Source organism: Lissotriton vulgaris, chromosome 2_2 (genome assembly GCF_964263255.1).
Source record: "Lissotriton vulgaris chromosome 2_2, aLisVul1.2, whole genome shotgun sequence".
NCBI classification, from domain to species: Eukaryota; Metazoa; Chordata; class Amphibia; order Caudata; family Salamandridae; genus Lissotriton; species Lissotriton vulgaris.
Window position 1 is genome coordinate 181,426,009 of NC_141688.1, and position 20,141 is coordinate 181,446,149.

Genomic DNA, 20,141 nt, shown 5'->3' on the forward strand with positions numbered 1-20,141 from the left:
AACACCACCTTATTTCTAAGTGAGGTTCGCAACATTCATGACATTTATTGGACCCTCGAATGATTATCCAAAGGATGTGTTTAACTTTCACAAAGACAAAGAGAGCCCACTTTGTCCCCATTAAACACTCCACCACATCTTCATTGACTTACTGTGAGTACTTAAACAATTCAGTTTGTGCTGTGCCACCACCCTGAATCTTGTTTTCATTTGGTTCTTACCCAAAACATAACTGATGTCCAGCATAGAAACAGCTTTCCAAGAACACCTAGTTTGCTTCTTCTTATAACCATTTCTATTTCCTATAACGTCAGATCAAATATTCTAATATGTGCTGAAACAAAGTGCAGTAGGATATGAAATAATACACTTGCATTACTTAATAGTAATCAAAATGCTATGCCTTCCCCTGGTTATTACATCCACTTATTAAGAAAGAGTGTCTGCTCTCGAGCACAAAGGGTTTGACCTAAACACATTAATGGTTAAGACGGTACCACCCCCTCACCCCCTCACCCCCCAAACTCAATCAACTATACCACATCAAACACATCCATTTCGCCTTCCAATGTAAAACATTTAAAGTGATCACAAGATGTCAGTTTTTAAGGAATTTTCATAGGGTTCATATAATATAAATAAAGAGACTGCTCTAGGGAATACAGAACAAATAGTTTTTTTTAATACAATATATCCCGAGCAGGTCTGAATCGTGTACAAAACAGCAGTTGAATAAAATGACGTGTTCCAAACTCTTGTATCAATCTTCTTCTTTAATGTTCTTTTCAAATCACAACTATCTCCTCAGATCACTAGCCAACACGTGTTTCGTCTATTTACAGCAGTCTATGCAATTAGACTTCATCAGGGCAGTTTATTTATTTTGGATACAATGTTATCACTGACTCGCTCATTACAGCGACATTGTTTGTAAATTTAAAATCGTTGAAGACTGATCAATTCAAACGAAGTAACGGCACCTTGATTAGTTTAAATGAACACGTTCCAGTAAAAAATGTGTTTGTTCTCCACTAGATATGGTCCCCAAAAAAGAGCCAGGGGAATTCAGCTTGATTCATAACCTCTCAGCTCCCAGGGGTCAGTCTTTAAATGAAGCCATTGATGAGGAACTGTGCACGGTCAAGTACTCATCCTTTGCTCAGGCTGTTGAGATGCTCGGAGGTCTGGACCCTGGCATGCTTCTGGCGTAGTCAGACATCAAGTCAGCGTTCCGCTTGTTGCCAGTACACCCTTTAGATTTCCACCTTCTGGATTACCAATTTCAGGGGATGTTGTACATGGATAAATGCATGCCTATGGGGTGCTCTATTTATTATGCTTACCTTGAAAAATTCAACCCCTTTTTAGAATGGGTTTTCAGGCAGGTGACAGGGCTCCAGTATGTTTTGCATTACCTGGATGACTTCCTCTTCCTTGGAGCCCCATGCACTCAGGATTGTGGGTGGGCACTACAGGAATTCTGCACACTCATACAGGTTTTTGAGGTACCACTGGCTCAAGGTAAGACTGTCGGGGTCCACAGCGATTGAATTTTTAGGGCTAGGGTTGGACTCTGCTCAGGGTTGCTCACGTCTGCCCAAAGAAAAATAACTAAATTCAGGTCTGCTTTACAGCAATGCTTGGCAAAAGAGAAAATGATACTACATCATCTGCAACAGACTGTGGGTCGGTTAAACTTTGCATTGAGGTCACCCAATGGTGCTACCATTCTCACAATCCATAGCACAAGCCATGTCAGGATTCAAAGAAAATACCATCACAGCTGGTTATCCAGCGAGGTTAAGCAGGACATGCAGATTTGGATGGCATTCCTGCATGACTTCAATGGCCTAGCTCGCTCAAGCCCTGTGTGGAGATAGGTTTAATGACTGACTGGTGCTATAACGCTGGCCGGCATGGTGGGTCGAGAACAGGTGAACAGGCAACATTGTTTTTTTAGAGCGGTTTCCCATCTTAGTGGTATTGTCTGTGTGGCCAGAACGACGCGCAGAGGATTGGCAGATGATCCTCAAATTGCTACAAGCGCTATGTACGGCTGCATATGCTATAATATCGCACAAACTGTTTCACTGATAGTACTTTCTTTCTGTTTCAAATTGCAGTTTCTCAACCCTGCCACGCAGGAGGGAAACTGGTGGCGGCTCATCAACAGTCAGGATCTACGCAGGATCAGGTTCTGGCCTGCGACCAAGGCGAACACAACGTTTGGGTTATCGGACATTCGTATGTGAAGAGGTTACAGAACATTTTTCTTTCAGGCAATTGCGAGTATAGAGCAAGGAAGGCTGGTTTTAGGGTCTCTTTCCATGGGCGGGGGACCTTCACTTTGACCATTTAAGGGATCTGGTCGTAGACCTGCTCGACCGGGAGGTACTCCCTGTAGGAAGGTGGCTACCTGACTATGGTTACCCCAGATTTTTTGCCTTGTGTTTAGCTGGTTTTCGACTTAGTTGGCCTGGTTCCCTGCTAATCAGGGCCCCAGGCTATCTGCTCTCTCTGTAAAATGGATTCCATGTACCCTAGGTGCATAACTAGATTGGCTTGGGTCACCTTATCAGCCCCTGTACAGAGAACTATAGGTGCCCTGGGCATAGGTGCATCCAAGGCCTACAAGGGGCTGCAGCATTTCTTTTGCCGCCCCTGGCTGGCTATCTAAAATTGAAAAAACTGGCTGATCACTCAGCTGGGGCAAGGTGGTGTAATCACCCCTTGCTTAGATATAGTATGCCTATATCTAAACCTATCAGTCACTCCTATGGCAGGCCTTAACAATCCTGGAGGCAGAGTGCGTGCTTTTATGTGAGATAGTGCTCTAGCATGAGCTGAGCCTGTCTGCAGCTGTCGGGACCAATTCCCTAAGCTGTTCCGGGATAATGCCATACCATATACTCTTAAGTGCATTATAGTCCTCGCGGTTATATGTTAACTTTGGTTTGGCTTTATCAAAACATGTCGTGTAGGTGTCATACGATTTGGAATACTACCCCCTCACCAGTCCTGGCGACGGGTAGCATTCCACCCCTCTAAAGGGAGACGACATGTTACTTTGCTAAAACGCGGTTGATTTTTAAATGAGCCTCAGATCCTCAAAATGGATGCTTCTGCCACAGACACAAGTCTGACCTTCTGCTGCCGACCGAAACTCAGCAGAGGAGGCCTGGACAAAGGGTTTCCTGTCACAGGGAGGTGTCACACCACCCCAGACAGGAGATAGTGGATTGTAGCAGGGAGGTGTAAAAGAAACCAGACACTGCCTGGGGAGCGCAAGGCTGCCCCTTGCATAATCCGGCCAAACCGGTTCTGGGGCACACCAGCCCCTGTCCCAGCACGGCCTGGAAGGGGTGTATCCACCCCCTTCCTGGGTCCCACCCATAGGAGGGGACCTAGCAGGTAATCCAGCCCCCTAGATTGGTACAAGAATGGGAGCAGTGCCAACACACTCAGATTATCCTGATAAAACATTTGAAACTAAACTCTGGACCCTTGGACATCCTACTCAACGTAGAAGACTGAAGAATCTCCCTTGTGGTCAAGGAGTGACCACCCTGTGCAAACAGGCACCATCCAGCACCTAGACGTCTGCTTTGTTGCAGTTCCCGCCGGAACTCGAGTGACCGAGATCGACGAGATCAAGCTTGCCTGGCTTCTTACAGCCCGATCCACAGTCCCTGCAGAGCTGAGACCCGTGGAGGCGACCGGAAGCGTGAGGCACGCCATCTTGAAAAGACCACGAGACACTGACCGTGCAGCCCACGAGTGACCCTCGAAGCTGTACACCGGGGTCTGAGAAGCCCCAACCCTCAGACACTCTTGCACCGAAGCTCACCCCTCTACACTCGACGAGTGCTGCGTGGGGCCCTTCTGCTTTCTTTGGCTCAACGCGTTGGTCAGGTCACTTGCCAGCTGGCTTGTGGCCCCTGTGCCAACAAAAACCTAAAACCGACTTACTATTCTGGTTGCTCCAGACTTGCCCCAGCGCCTCTGAAAAGGAGCCCTCACTCTGACCCTCCTGGTCCGAGTGAGAACCAATCTTCCGGTCCTGCGTGGATTGCTCTTGCCAAGTGTTGTTTGCTCCAATCTTGAAGCCCACTGCGCCGACGGTGAGAGCCTGCGTGGGACAGATCGTGACCTGCTCCTGGACGTCGCAGATGCCCCAGAGCCCACATGACAGCGGAGAGAAGCTCCTCGACAACCACCTGATTGCGCCCGACATGGCCTGGTTCCGTCCTGGTCACTGCTGAGTGACACAGACTCTGTCCCCTCTGCTTTCAGGTACTTTTCTACTCTGATCCACCCTTGGATCACACCGGACACTTCTCCTTCACATCGCCTGCAGCATCTTCAGCTTCAAGCACCAAGAACCTGCGTGACAAAACCAGACGCCACTACGACCCTATGCACCCGCTTCCTGTGGGTGAGGTAACATTGCAACGCCGGTGTTTCCACACTGGTACACACCTCTAGGGTCTGTGTCTAAAGTTTGGTCTTTCTAGGTTCAGTGGAAGTGTCCTTAAACTCTATTTGTGTAACTTTTACGCAAGCCGCACTTTAAGCGCTGCATCCAAATCCCGCGGGCTTTTCCTGACTTCAGCATTGCTAGTCCCGACTGCTCCCAGCGGTTCCCTAGGCCCTAGGCCTAACCACTGTTCGATTGGTATCTCTTATACCCCTTTTTTAATATATGGTTTGAGTGGCCACCCGCCCTCATCCATAACTGCAACTTTGTATGTTATACTGTGCTTTTGATTTAACGCTTGTGCCCCTTTGCTCATAAAGAGTACTGGGGATTATTTTAGAAATACATATATTTTTATAATATATACTTGTGTGGTGTCCTTTCATTTGATATTACAGGACTGTGATTGGTAAAACAGCTCGCTTAATACGACCTCTTGAGTTAAGCCTTTAAGGCTGCTCAGTCTATGCTACCCTTAAGATAGCTTGTCTAATAAGGTTGACTTACAAGCAGACACCATAAGGGATTGTTAGGACTGATACAAGGTGGTTCCAGAATTGGAAACATATCAGGCCAACTTCTCACACTCCCCCTATAGTACTTATTCTGCGCTTGGGAGGGAATGATCTGGTACATCTGGGTAGAAGGGATTTGGTTGAAACACTGATCACAGAAGTGGGTTGGTTGGGAAGGCGATGCCCTAGGTCTATCCTGGCAAGGTCACATATGAGCCCAAGGTTTCAATGGCATGGGGTGGGGGGGGGTTTGGGAGTCTGTGAGGGCCTTTGAACCTCTCAGGGAAAAGGATCAATAACAAAATGGATAGACTCTTCCGATCTCCACATTTGCAGACGATTGGGCATGGGTGCATCAGGAGGGAACCGTTCTTCCCTCAAGTCGGCATCCACTTTTCAAGTTGGGTAATGAACTCTTCATGGGGAACCTACTTGCTTGGTTAGTTGGGTCATGGAACAGGGCCTAACCTTCGGTGCGGCAAAAGGGGGAGGCCTGATAGTCTGGCAACTGTTCAGCCCTGTGGCAGTAAGGTCATGATTGGAGAGCTTAAATTTAAGCCGTCCTTAGTGGGCGGCGCTATTGTTTAATGGGGACGCCCAAGGGGGAGGGACAAGTGGTCTCTCATAGAACTACATGGGCAGTTAGAGCCGGTAGGGTGTGGGGGGAGGGGAGTTATACTTTTGGGTAGGCTGGTACCCTCCCGATGAACGGGTCCCCTTGCGCATGGGCACTCCGGTAGGAGTGTGGGCATAGCTTGATCAGGACCTGGGGCCAGTAATTCATATTGTGCATATAATGTAAATATAATAATGTTTTTTAATATTGATTTTTAAGAAATACGCCGGGGTTGATGACCCCTATTCCAAATCCTTCTGTTAATGGAGTGGTTTGCCTTTGGGGAAGATAGGAGGTGAGCAACTTTTTTACCCGGAAAGGGGGCCATCATCTAAGGGTAGGAGTCAAGGGAAGAGGGGGGTCTAGGCTGTACCTGGTAATAGAGTAAGGCAGGGAATGGCGTGGACATGCAGAATGTATGGCGGTCGTGCCGGTCCCCCGATGGCGCAACAGGGAGGCTGGCTGGGCCGCACACATGTGTGACGTGGTGCCCCCACCTCCTTTCCTAATTGTCTAATCGGCGCACGATCCGGAAGCAATGGGAATTGCTTCCGGGTCGCCTAGCTAGTTAGAACTGGCTCCCGGCACCCAAAAATAAATGAAAGGCTGGGGGAGCGGTAAGGACATCCTCTTTGATCGTAGCCCCCACAGCAGTTACAGACAGTAGGCTGGAAGGGTGCAGGGGGAGGGAGGTTATGCTTTCCAGTATGCTGGTTGGCCACCCCACATACGCACAAGGGAGCAAGTAAACTGCACATAACTGCATGGGGCCCTTATGGAGATCATTTTCAGGCGTCGAGGGTGCGAGTACCCTCTCGGTGAACGGGTCCCATTGCCCATGGGCATTCCGGTAGGAGTATGAGCATAGCTTGTTCAGGATATGGGGCCAGTCATTGACCTTGCCATAGGCTCAGACAGGGATACACAGAAAGAAAAAGTTATTTGTTGTTGAATGTTTAACTTAGGATAGGAATGTCTATGTATTAGAAAAATTGTAAGGAAAGCCAACAAGACATATGTACCTATCAATGTAACGGACTGGTTTTTCAGCAAATTGTGTATATAATGTAATATATAATAATGGTTTTGAATATTGATTTTTAGTAAATAGGGACTGGGTTGACGACCCCTAATCCAAATCCTTGTTTTAATGGAGTTGTTTTCCTTGGGGGAAGATGGGAGGTGAGCAACTTGGAAACTGGGAAAGGGGGCCATCGCCCCAAGGTGATAGTCAAGGGAAGAGGGAGTCTAGGCCATACCTGGCTATATGAAAACAATGTGCAATGTCCTCTTCATATGCCATGTATGTTTAAAGCCGTTAAGAGGATCTAAAGTTAAGTAACCCCACAGGGATAAAATATTCTTTATTGAATATCTAATTCCTCTACTGAAAATCCACATAATAATAACTTTGAGCCAAAACATGTTGAAAGCATGATCAAACCATTACTAGTAAGCCAATTGGAGTTACAAGGCTACAGATACAGAGCAGAATGGTGAACAAACAATAAAACATAAGCTTGAAGTCTTCGATATGATTGCCATCTAGCTACAATGGCAAGACGGGCCTTAATACAATATGCAGACAGTGGTTCTCGTAGCAGTAGTTATTATATTGACATGTCATTGAATAAAACAAAAACTCAATTTCAACCTTCAATTATTAAACACATGACCATGGGCAAAGCTATCTTGATTACAAAAATCATTAAAGGGGCCTTTCCAGTAGACCTTCACGATGGCATGGGAGTTCAGAGTAAGCTTTGTGACCCAAACCCTTTTGAAATCCTATACGTTTTCCCATTATAAAGACTGTCACCAAAAGTAATGAATCATTCCAATCAATTTTTGGCAGATTAATTTGGAATGTAATCCTGAATTTTCTGATACTGACAAATGTGAAAAGACAACACAGTTGGTAAACATCCCCTGGGTTTCTTCTCTTTCATTTAACCCCTGGTACTGATGGCCTGTTTAAGGGAAGTTCAAAAACTGCACTTGAAAACATCCAAACAAGGAAGAAGCAACTTTAACACTTTCTCACACCTAGGTTTAGCGCATATTGAAGTAAATAAAACGGTGTGATTCCACGGAAAAGGCAAACAGGAAGATAAGTCTGGTTAAGAAAGATGAGCTTATTAATATACTCTCAGGATCAACTCAATAATCAAAATAATCTTATTTGCTATAATAAAGAGCCTCGATCCCCTAGCCCCCCAGAATAATTGTAAATTAATTAAATTTGACACTACACTACTTAATGAAATTTATTTTGCCTGAATCAACTTAAATTACAGAGGCTCTGATTGAGACTAAAACTACATGATGGGTGTGCTTACTAGCACTGTGGCACTTTAAATACTCTTTAGTGGTCCAAGAGCTGACATTTTAGTGGCACTTAATGAGCAGAAGGTGTTTACTAGCACAATGGCACTTTAAATGCTCTTCAGTGGTCCAGTAACCAACACTTTAATGGCCCTTAAGCAGGAAACCGAGGCTGCACTGATGTAATCAGTAGAAGTGGCCCCCTATGACACTGCTATGCCACTTTTTATAAGCAATTATGACTGTAGTTGATTATGTCCAACAAAACTGTAGCCGACTAGGTTTAGTATGCCTTTTTGATGTTTATGTCTCACATTATTAGAAACAATTAATAGGAAACCAGATGGTTCAAGTCATAGCTATAAATCAGGGTGATCTTTGTGTCACGGCCACAGTTTATAGTTCTTGGTGTCACGGACACAGTTTATGGAAACAATCAGCAATCATGTATTATACCTGCTACTATTTACATGTTTTTATTAAGTTTTGTGTAGACAGCAATTGTGTGAGACAATTAGCAAACACATATTAGTCCTACTAGAATTTTAAATGATTTTTATGGTAATATTGTGATGGTTTTAATTACCTTAAAACAACAAAAGCTAACTGAAAATATTTCTAACAAAATAGTACACAGCTTAAGAATCAGCCTATTAGGAAAATGTATTGAGTATGGTAATTGTATGAAATGATCTGCTTTTTGTAAGGCACCTGTCCACCTCCATTACGAAGTTTGATATACTTGGTGACACTAAGTTCATTGTAAATGGTGCTAAAAATGCACCTATGACATAGAATATTAAATATCATATATGGGCTGGAGTGTGTGTTTACATGGCCAGCATATAAAGAAAAGTGTATGTCTACCACGATAACCACTGTTTTCTAGCTGGGAATCATTTTAAATGCACTTCAGGAACAAATGGCAGACAAAAGTGCTATTGTAATGGAGCAAAACCCTGATTTTAAATATTCATAGTTCACCTCTTAAGAGTGTCTTGCAAGCCCAGAGGACAGGGTGTTAATATATAAAAATAGGGTAGTCGCAGATGTTTTTTCCCGAACGACGAAACACGTGTCGGCTGGAACCTGAACAAGCAAAAAATATTAAAAAGGATGTATGATGTCAATGCTCATGTTTAATATTTGAAGTCACTTTATCTGTTAAAATCTAAACTGTTGTGTGCTAGGATTTTGAATGAAGTTATAGGATCGGCTGATCTGACTGTTGAGGTATTGGATGATTGCCTCTACCCTAAGCACCCATAAGTGAGAAATACTAGAACACCTAATACTGACCGCAATTGGTGTAGCGCTGGTACAGCCTAGGGTAAATTCATCCCATTTTCATTTACCTTTAGTTATTTTTTTATACTCAATGTTCAAAATCAGATTTTATGGTGAGAACACATTTTTGATAACTTAAGATGAAAAATAGCTTTGTAAAAGTTTACTTTGTACTGCCAGAGGCAATAATAGCCTATAACCAGTTTTGCTTCTGCACCCAGGAAGAACAGTTGTGTGTTAACCTGTTACCACTTAGCAGGGATCAGCAATCTGGAAGTGAATAGGAAAAGTTGGCAACAAAGGGCAGCTTCAGCACTACCTCATTTGACTTTGAGATGCTAGATAGAACTTCAACTATTCTTTTCAAGAACCACCACCTCTAGAAAGCCAGGTGTGAATCACAGTAGGACAGAGAATCAAGTTCAAATTTATAGTGTGATTACACCCCATCAGGTGGAACGAGAGTTCACTTAAATAGAGTTGCCGCAACAGAGCTAAGATGGCCCTGCCTGGTGGCAGACGTGTTCTGCTATATTGAAACAAGGTTGGCTGTGCAATTGTACAGTAAGGCAAAGAAGAGTAACTGCAAAAGGGGGTGGATGTACTGCTAAAAATGAGTTAGAACTAAGTAGCCAAATATCCTAAATTGCTGGATTGTGCACACGGTAAATCTGCCACCTCAACTCCTCTAGGTAACTTCAGGACATTCTTGGGCCTGGGAAGAGGTTACCTAAAAAAGAACCTACTGGAAGATGTGGACTCATTCAAGGACTTGAGGATTCAATGATACCTGATACTTGCTGGAATCCAAGGTTCAAGTGGTTGGCCTCATCTTCACCTGCTTTAGGGGAAAAAAAGAGCAGAAGGACTCCTTATCTTCAAGAGGGCTCAGAAGACAACAGCGGATTGCACTCGGCAGGACACCTATATGAAGAAATACCTCATCCCAAGAAGCCTGCCTGGAAGAGCTAGGGGCTGCAGGGCTTACCAGAAGGAAATTTTGCAAAAGTTGGAGACAAATTGATTTAGAATTTGTTTTCACTTTGAGAGTATTGGGAAAAGGTGCAAGAGTTTGCCAAGAAAGCACACAGCAAGAAAACCAGATCTGTCCCAGTTGTAATTTTGTTTGCAGCACTGAAAACTGGTGCAGCAGGAATCTGTGGCAAAAGGTCTCTGGACTCATGGAGCCTTGAATGGCTACAGCTGCAAATTCGACCCCCAGAGGATTTTTTTTTTTACTTGGACAACAGCAAGGCACTTAAGCTTGGCAAGCTGCAGCGTGACCTTATTAGCTACAAAATCCAATTTTGTACCACACACCGCTTCTGTAGCATAAACCTATGGCCTAAGTGGGAGAATAATGGTAACATATGAGATTATGAAGGACCATTGCCGAACTCAACATTGGGCCTGGCCTTGCGCTAGTAGATTTGGACTCTCATTCCAGAGACTCAAGACAAATGTACCCCACAATCTATAAATCACACCTATATTCAACTACTGGGGAGTAATTCACTCTGATTTAGAAAACTGACAGCAGTGCAGACTGCCACCTTCAAGGAAAGACCCCCTCCTGATGGACTACCCGATACCTATATTGGAAACAGCAACTAAAGTGAGAATCTCTAGTGCATTTGCCTGAAATAAAGTTCACTCTTTGTATTGTAAGGCTCACAACAGGGCTTCAACAAAAGGCAACTAAAGCTGCCTGAAGATAGCTACATTGGATGTTAACCCCTTACTGTTTTTGCTGGGTTGTACAATGTCCGTGCCTAAAACTTACAGGAAATTCCTTGACGTTGTTATTTTGCTGGCGAAGAGACGTGTGGCATGTCGTTGGGGACGGGGTAGAGCCCCGAAATTCAAAGACTGGCTGGCTGATGTCATATATTGTCAGGCACAGAATGCAATCTACGCTGATTCGCAGCCGCCCTCATGCAGACAGAAGGACATGTGGGGGCCGCTGACGGAATATCTTATCTCTCAGGAAACGAACGATGGGGACTCTATTTGTAATGATGTGGGCAGCACTGATGATGGGGGTCTGGAACGTGATCGTATTCATAATATACCACCTATAAATTCTGGCACCTTGTAAATGTACTGCTTTGAGATATAATTGCTTTTGCTGTACCCTTGATTGCTGCCATGTCTTAATTCATTTGCTCTGTTTCCACTGGTATTCGGTTATGATTCTTCTACTGATTGTCGATTTTGCCTTGGCCGGATGCTATGGACTGTACTTGATACAATTGCCTTTCCGTATTACTGCCCTTGTATGATACTTGTCTTATTGCTCAATGATCTACCTTAACTCAACATGCTTTCTACTTACTCTGCATGGAACAAGTACCAGTATACCCTTGTACTGTTATGTATCTATGAAAATACTAAAAATTAAAAGATTAAAAAAAAAAAAAGTTGCCTGAAGATGAGAACTAGAAATGTATGGGGACATTAAATATGTACCAGGTAAATATGAAACTTTCACTTTGAAGAAAACAAATTCTTAGTAATTACATCAAAAAATGTAATCAACTAGGTGTGAAAGCACATAATTAAATCTTAATGGTACGGATAAATTACCTGTGTGACTTTGTTTCTTTTTCTTTTGGTACATTTGACTTCATATTCTGGCCGGAGCTGGAGCTGCTGCTGCTCTTCTTCAAAATCTACCAAATCCCATTCATATTTCAACCTAGCTTGCCTCCTCTTCCAGAACTCCAAGAACAGGGTAACTGTGGGTGAAAAATTCAGAAAGAGCCATTATTCAACTTCTAAGTGTAAACCTTCTTTAAGCAAAAACAATTGTGAAATAGAGAAACAATCATTTTCTTGTGAAAAAGACAAGATCACAACCATACAGTTGACCAGAGATACAAATTAGGGGGCCATGCTCATATGTGAGAGAGATGAACCCACTCACCCGCCCCCCCTACCATGCAGTGGCAACAAACCCCTAGCAGGTCTGGTCCCTTCTAACCTTACATTCAGTCTAGATTGTATACTCATTCCTCAAATACACACGTTCATCTACTGACCACATGCTTAGAATGTATAGAGGGATAGTCATAAGTCATTAAGCTACAGTCATAAACCTACACCGCAACCTTCACCATTAACTTTACCACTTATTACATTTATGCGCTCTTCCTGAATATTTTGTCTCCAATGACGGCAAACCCCCTGCCCAGCAAGGCACAGCAATGTAACCACACCAATAGAACCACACCACGTAATTGTTCAGGTCCCACACTTTCTTTGAGACTGGACTGACGTATTCAAATAACAGTACTTCAGCTGAGACTGCAAGCAAAGCACGTGTAGCATTCGGAGAACTACCAAACTGAGCGCTCTATCCCCAAGAGAGTGTTCCCCCAAACGTTATTCCTATTGGCAAGTTTGCAAAAGGTATTATTATTGTAATCATTTCTAAAATATAAACCCAGGAAAGAAGATGATCACTATTGTAATGCATACTAACAAGGGAATGATACTCACCCCATATTCCCATAAAAATTGCGAAGAAGAGCGTTGCAACATTGTCAAATAGATGGGAATACTAAAAATAAAAAAAAATAAAGAAAATTAGAGATTGGTTATAGAGGTTTAAAAAATGTTTTGAATTACTCGAAGACTATGTAAAATAATTGACACACCTGAGATGGCTCACACGTCGTGTTTAGCTTCCAGTATTCACAGTTCCGATCACACAACGGACACATAATTATTTCACCTCCAATTTTCGGATTACAGATTTCTTTGCTAAACGAGAATATGTATATTACAATCAATGTAAAGCAGTTGAACAATGAAGGTCAACAGATACCCATGTCCTTTTTCATATGAATTCCCTCTCTTCTGATCTTATGGTTTCTAGTATTCCATTTTATCCTATTCAAATGTCTGACTAGGAAAAGGTAGTCTAATCGATGGGTCACTCATAAAATGTACTTGATCAGGAGTGACTCCGGCTGGTGAACTCAATTTAGATTTTCAGTTTAAAAAAAAACCTGACTCAACAACCTTTAAAAGTCAGAGGAGAGACACGTAAGACTTGGTGAAAAAGCAGCTCTAGATACACTACAAAGTAACAATCAAGAATGTCAAGCGATCTCACTAATCACAACACACCTTCAGAGGCAGTACTTGGTACTTAAAGTAGCACACTATATATGAAAACAATTGCATGGGCACAAACCAAGTCAAATATTAACACCCTGGACAACCCCCTCCCAAACCAAACAATATAAAACCAATATGTTAACATACACGTTGTACATATCTCATAAAAACAGCCACCTTGTTATGTCTATCACACATTACTTTCAATACTTTCTGAGTTTCCTATAACTAAAAGGATCCAATCAATACATACTGCTCTACAGCAATATCTACACAACAAACATTTTGAAAACATTGGATCTCAGTTCAAATGCATCTTTCCCTTATTGTTATCTTTTCAGCTGTAAACGTTGCACAAAGAATTACAGTACCATTCACTGTTAACATAATATTCATGTGCTGGTTTCAGATCACCCTGTTCACCACCTCTGAACAGAGGCTGTTCAGTATCTGCTTTAGAGAAGCCCTAAATGGGTATCACTGCTCAGACCAAAAGAATATGCAACATTACCCTCAACATCTTCATATTAAAAGATGACAATTCATTTGAAGTGTTGAATCCCCTCAGAGAGAAAGAAAGGCTGGTTAGAGGACTCAGAGCACTTAGATTCTTTTTTAGAAATAAAATTATTTCCTAATTGAATGCAAAATTAAGAGAACAAACTACATTACTATCGGAATCATGCATATTTAGAGTATTATTTTAAGTACACAGCTGTATTTTTTACAGTCAGGATTGTCGTGTTGCCTGAACTATCACAGTATATCGTGTACCATGGTCCATGCGAATTTAAGTTTAATTTGTGGCCGTTTCTAATTTATCTTAAACATGTACCTGCTCATGTTTTCATCCATTGTGATCCATCCATAGAGGAAACAGAAGAAGCCAACAACTGCAGCAAAGAACAACATTTCAGTGTAGAAACCCAGCCAGGCAAAGTAGATTCCAATTTTCTCTCCATAGTACTTCCTGTAAATAAAGTAGGTAAGAGTAGTTATTTTGCACAGAGGGCAGGATGTACTCACACACCATGTCCACAATGGCAGCTTTACTGCCTTTCGAAGAGGCTGTCGTTTTCTCAACTTTCCTTCTATTCTTTTCTTACTTTTCATTGACCGACTTCCTATTCTGGCAGCTATGATTCGTGGGGTTTACTTTTGAGTGCCCAATGCCTATGTCTAATGCAGCTGACATTAGGCTTCTACAAAAAAATCTGATTAACTCCAGGAATTCCTTGTGCTGCTGCCTTATTTATTAATTGCAGTGCTGTGAGATGACTGCAAGGAGACAGTTAAGTGGTTCCACATGTAGGTTTGAGAACAGAGCTAGAAGTCGCTTTATGGTCAGAAGAGCAGATTTGCTATGATCCACTCCTATCTGGGCTCAAATATGGAGATCAAGTTCTGGATTTCAGAGTCCCCATCAGCCAGCCTTGGATGGTGATCCAGTAGCGTTTTTTTGGAAATTCCCTCGCCTCACAACTTTCGAAATTTTTTACTTTAAAGACCCCCAGAGTGTGGTCATTTGCGTTTGTCAGAAACTTGCTGAATAGGCCTCAGCCTCTGTAGTATTTGTAAAAACATGAAATTTACTTACAGGTCCTGAGCTGCTCCTGCTACAGTGGTAAACTCATGAAGCCAAGACACCAGGCAAACAATAAGATGTGTAAGATATCAAAATCAGACAGACTCTTACTTAACTGTAACAATGCAGGCTCCTCTGTCAAATTACGCATGCGCCTGGTATGGCCCAGGCTTGAAGGGATTTTACCCTCACTTTTCAGCAACAAATCTTATGTATCCTAGTACTCCACACTGTAAACTGATTGCAATGCTGTAGTCTGTATTTCTTCAAGAGAACCCAAAATTAACTTAATTTCACACATTGTTGAAAATCAAAAATTTGAGAGCTCAATTTAAATATTGAAGTTTTTTTAAAAAAAATTCAAATAATATAACAGCTAAAAGCACGACTCAATTGGTCTGACAGTTTGTTAGTTTCTAATTCCAAAGCTAAAACTTTCCACTGGGACAAACCTGGTACTTCAATTTGACCATTTGCGCTCAAGGCCTAGGTTCTTTTCAGCCATATAGAGGACTGTTAATTCTTAATTCAAAGCCCACCATTTTCTCTTAATCCAGCCCTTTCCTGTAACCTTTGAACCCATTATCCACTGATAATTAGTTCTGTAAGATTTTGTAGATTAAGAAAGTATCTTTCTACTTTCACTTGGTGTGAACACAAGTTCCTTATGTACTGGAACATGATTTTGTTTGGTTTGTTTCTTTACCATTATACCTCAGATATTTTCTATGAAGTACGATTTGCTGGTGACACTCTGCTACCAGAAGATACATTAAAATGATCATAAATGGTAACGGTTACCTCAGCGAGTCCCTCAGTTTCAGAAGTGAGGGAGATCAGACGTTGCATTTTGGGGACATGTAGTTTTAAATCACATATCCGGAGTGTGAGATAAAAATACACAGAAATGCAAAACCAGTACAGGTTGAAAGAAAGCCTTACACAGGGCACCACCGCTTGACATTAATGCATACACTTTTTCGCAACTGTTACACCTAACCAGCCATTCAGCCTAGATAAACACTCCAAAGAATTTTCTTATGTTCATTGCACTCAATAACTGGGGAACTACGTTTCATGGCTAGATAAGGATCCAAAAGCAAGAAATCCTAAAATTGTAAGCTACAGTATATATAGTGGTCTCACTCAACAGCTGTGGAAATTAAACTGGAAATAAAATCTCTAATTAGGAGTATACTCACTCTGACAGCACACTATTAACTACATGAGGTGCTTACGTTTGGAGTTAGGAACCTCAGGCACCACTTAAAGGAAACAGTTATCCTGTTTGTCTCCTTACATGACTTGGGGGGATTAGGAAGGAGGGGGGCTCTTTTCTTGATCACTGACTTTGTGTTTCCTGAGTACCTTTATTGGCGAGAGAGTCCTAAGTTACACCTGCTAGTGGGGTGCTTCCCTGTTTCTTGGTGCCTCGGTCCAAGCAGGGGCTGTGCGATGTATGGTGCAACTCCTGGGGCACTACATCCCCCATTACCCATCGCGTGACTCTTTACCTGCTTGGGATTAGACCAAATTAACGGCTGCAGAGACCCACTGTGTGGGTAGTGAGCGTGCCTCGACTAGGCAAAGCTCGGGCCCGTCAGCAACATAAAGAGACAGGGCTGGGCCCCCTCTCTTAGCTGGAAGTGACAGAACTATTTTTGATTTTGCTGCTGAACAAGCATAGCAAGTATTTGGAGATAGATGTGCCTTACTTTTCTTGAGCTCCCGACGTTGATATTTGTTTTCGTCCTGATTTTAGTCTCTGGTATAGCGGTGGACTTTTATACTAACTTCTATTTATAATAGAGCTGCTTAGCCTCGCCTTGTACTTTTTGTACGCTTTGTTCTTTTTTGGGTTTTTGTGTTTACCATTTCTAAAAGAGGTTACTTTTGGACTGTATTTTTCAGTTATTATATGTACTATGTGATGGGGAAAACGGAAGCACCCTGTTTCCAGGGTGGTTAAGTCACCTACTAAACTTCGTTTGTCTATCATGAATGATATTACTGGTCCAATGGGTGTGTTAAGAGAAGCAGATCCTCAGTGTGGAGGAATTATCAACCACTTGCACAGATGAGTTTGCGGATCCTGAAGTAACATCAACAGCTACTCAACGTAGCTCTCACTGTGGGGCGAATCCTGTTGTACCCGACAGAGATGAGAGTACCAACAATTCTACTACACCATCTACTCTGATTTCCCACCCTCCATGAAACGCTCAAATCTACCAAGTAGCCTCACTAGTGTTCCACTTTAAACAAACAGGGAGGTACTGTACGGGCCAAAAAGAAAACAAACCAACAGAAGCATGCAGCTCCAACTACCTCACTTAAAGTCCATAAAACAAATTTGCCTATATTAACCCAGGACCATAATTCTTTGGTGTAATCGGTACAAGAATTGCTAGATCGGGTTAAGCCCTCTTTTAGTGCTCTTACCAATAGACGAAAATGTGTGGAAAGTACCATATTAACTTGTGTAGAGTTAGTGAGAAAGGTACATTTGTATCCTTGCAACTGCTTTCCGCCGGGGTCTAACACAGACAGGACACAGGAACGTCCTGATCATATTAGCACAAATTTTAGGCACCGTGCTAGCCTTCAACCCCAGTCTTTGATGGCTGGATTTCCCATTGCCCCAATAGGTAACATTTTATCGAATAGTCCCTTGGCTAATCCTAACTCCCAGTTTCATCAGGCTACTACCCTTATAGTTTAAAAGTTCCATAAGGCCTGCGTTCCCCAGTCTCTCCCTATTACCAACTTTCATAAAGAAACAGTTTCTAATCATACCATATACACATCTGACTCTAGATTTACCCTCAGAAGTAACACCTTACCAGGTCATTCTTGCAAATTTTCCATTCTCTCCATGTCAACTCAAGAATCTTGGGACTCATTGAGAATAAAATCTCTAAAGTGGCTAAATTCATGAGTCGGGCTAGGGGAACCCTCCTTGTAGATATTAAGATGGTAAGAAGAGTAAGATGGTAAGAAGAGTAAAATGGGTTCGTAGGGGAAATAAATTAGGGAGAGTGTGTGGTGTTATCTATCAAAACCACAGAACTGGTAAAAACTATATTAGGTAGAGCTAGCTCACAGTATTTGAATCCATACCAAATTACTGTTTTACCTCTTGGTTTCTTCTACCAACCCCCTACTTAACTTCCTATGCAATCCCAACCACTGATTCAAACTAAACCACAATCTGTACACTCTAATTTGATCCAACCATGTCTGCTGTCAATTCCATTCCAACTTTTAACAGGTATGATGGTCTTTCTTCTCTTACAGGGGTGGACAGATTGAGTACAATTGATCGAGATAAAGACTATCTTTGTGTAGGTTTATCAAAAACCTCTAACAGCCCATTGACTAATAGCCATTTATTAAATCTTCAGACAAATGCCAAATTGACTCCCCTGGCCATAACCCACTAAAATTCTAATTTATGTGCTACTAATCTACTGTTTTGGAATGCGGCTGGGATACGTAGCAAGCATAACTTGAAGTCGTTAAATTTTGCGCCTGGCTTTTTAATTATTTGTCTGCAAGAAACATAGACCGTCGACCCAATTCACATTAATGGATTTAAAACATTTTATACCCTAGCTGTTCCTTCAAGATGTGGTAGACCTAAAGGTGACTTATGCACTTATGTTTCAAATAAGTTGGTCCTACAAATCTGGTTGTTACATCTACAAAATTGTTTAATCAAATTGTTTCCATTAAATTTAACAGTCAACATAGGTGGTATCTATAAATTTTTAGAACAGTGCAGGTAATTTAGCTATATTAAATATTTTACAATAACTTGATACTGACCTGGAATTATATTATTAGTCTCAAATGAGTCAAGAGAAATGATCTTTCTGGGGGATAGGTGTTGGGGGAGGGCAGGGGAGTGGGTGGCAGGGGGGGAATTTAATCTTCGACTGTGCCCATTAACTAATAAGGTTTGTGCCCAGTTAACTCCTATGAATGACAACATTACCCACTTTCTACATACTGAGTATAGAGGGATACTCAATGAACTACTTATTAAATATGATCCGGGTTTCTGTAATGAAATTAACCATTGCCTGGTTGTGTAACCTGCACATTCAATGGGAGATGAATTGTAGACATGCTTATAGGATTGCCCTAAAACTTTGAAAAAAATGGAACTATACACACTTTGGGGTACTACATGTAAAAGTACCTCTGACATGCATATCTTAAGCTGTGTAGAACATGCCAGCCACTATAATGTACACAAATTAAAAATGTTACACAGTGTCTGGTCCTTTCATTATTTCACAATAGGCAATGACAGGAAAATTGATTGAAGCATCAAACAGCTTTATTTCAAATCTATAAATTCAAGCATAATATAAAATGAATGACCACAAATTAGACAAGACAATATGATATAACACAAAGAAGGTTCTCAGAAAAACTTTATAATTCCAAGTATGTCAGATGGGTGCACGCCCATAAAAAATGATTTTATCAATTGTTTGTACATTGATTTCTTCTGTTTTAGTAACACTGCTATTACTTATACCTGCATGAGTTCTATAGCAATGTCAGGATCAATATAGTTAGCACAATATAGAATTGAATTCAAATCTTTGTGCTGATCTACACATGTGTACAGATGTACGCAAACTCCTAAAACAAGTTCTTGGGAACACTATATGGTTCAAAAAGCAATTGAACTGATTGCACAGCATTAAAATCACTCCTTATTGACCATTTGTCAAATTGGGCTGCTCTGCTTGTTACAAGAGTAGTCAAAGACTTGAAAACTAGATGGACAACGACAGTCACAACCGGCACATTGGGAGTCACACATGCACACCAGCACGTCACACTTAATATCATACTGTAGCATATAATTATCAGTGTGCTTGGATTTCAGTTACTGGCACATTGAGTATTTATAGAAGTATTATAAAGAAAAAAACAGTAACCTAACATTTGCACTCTGAAAGCTCAACTCGGCTCTTAAAGCTCATCTCGCAGCGATACAGTCCAAGAGCTGCAGCTATACTTGGAGTCATCACAGCCATGCTCTTTCAGACAATTTCCTATGGACACTTGGCCTTGCCTATCAAACTCTCTCAGCTCCTCTGAAACCCAGTGCATATCGTTTGTCTACCACAATACACCACACAAATGTATCAAGACAGGATCTAAAATGTGAAGTACTGTACATCAAAGCAG

General features: G+C 41.9%; 1 protein-coding gene across 9 annotated transcripts in view; it reads right to left on the reverse strand.

The window, feature by feature from the left end:
* Positions 1–20,141, reverse strand: part of ANO5 (anoctamin 5) — a 282,489-nt gene that overhangs the window by 100,042 nt on the left and 162,306 nt on the right. For 5 of the 9 annotated variants that reach the window (XM_086959504.1, XM_086959502.1, XM_086959497.1 and 2 more), the window contains 4 exons: positions 14,181–14,315; positions 12,880–12,985; positions 12,722–12,782; positions 11,807–11,958 (listed from right to left, as the gene is read on the reverse strand). In XM_086959504.1, the coding sequence (XP_086815630.1) occupies positions 11,807–11,958; positions 12,722–12,782; positions 12,880–12,985; positions 14,181–14,315 (454 nt within the window). Of the gene's footprint in view, positions 1–221; positions 303–11,806; positions 11,959–12,721; positions 12,783–12,879; positions 12,986–14,180; positions 14,316–20,141 lie in introns of all 9 variants that reach the window. The other 4 variants (XM_086959500.1, XM_086959503.1, XM_086959499.1 and 1 more) reach the window with 1 other exon arrangement.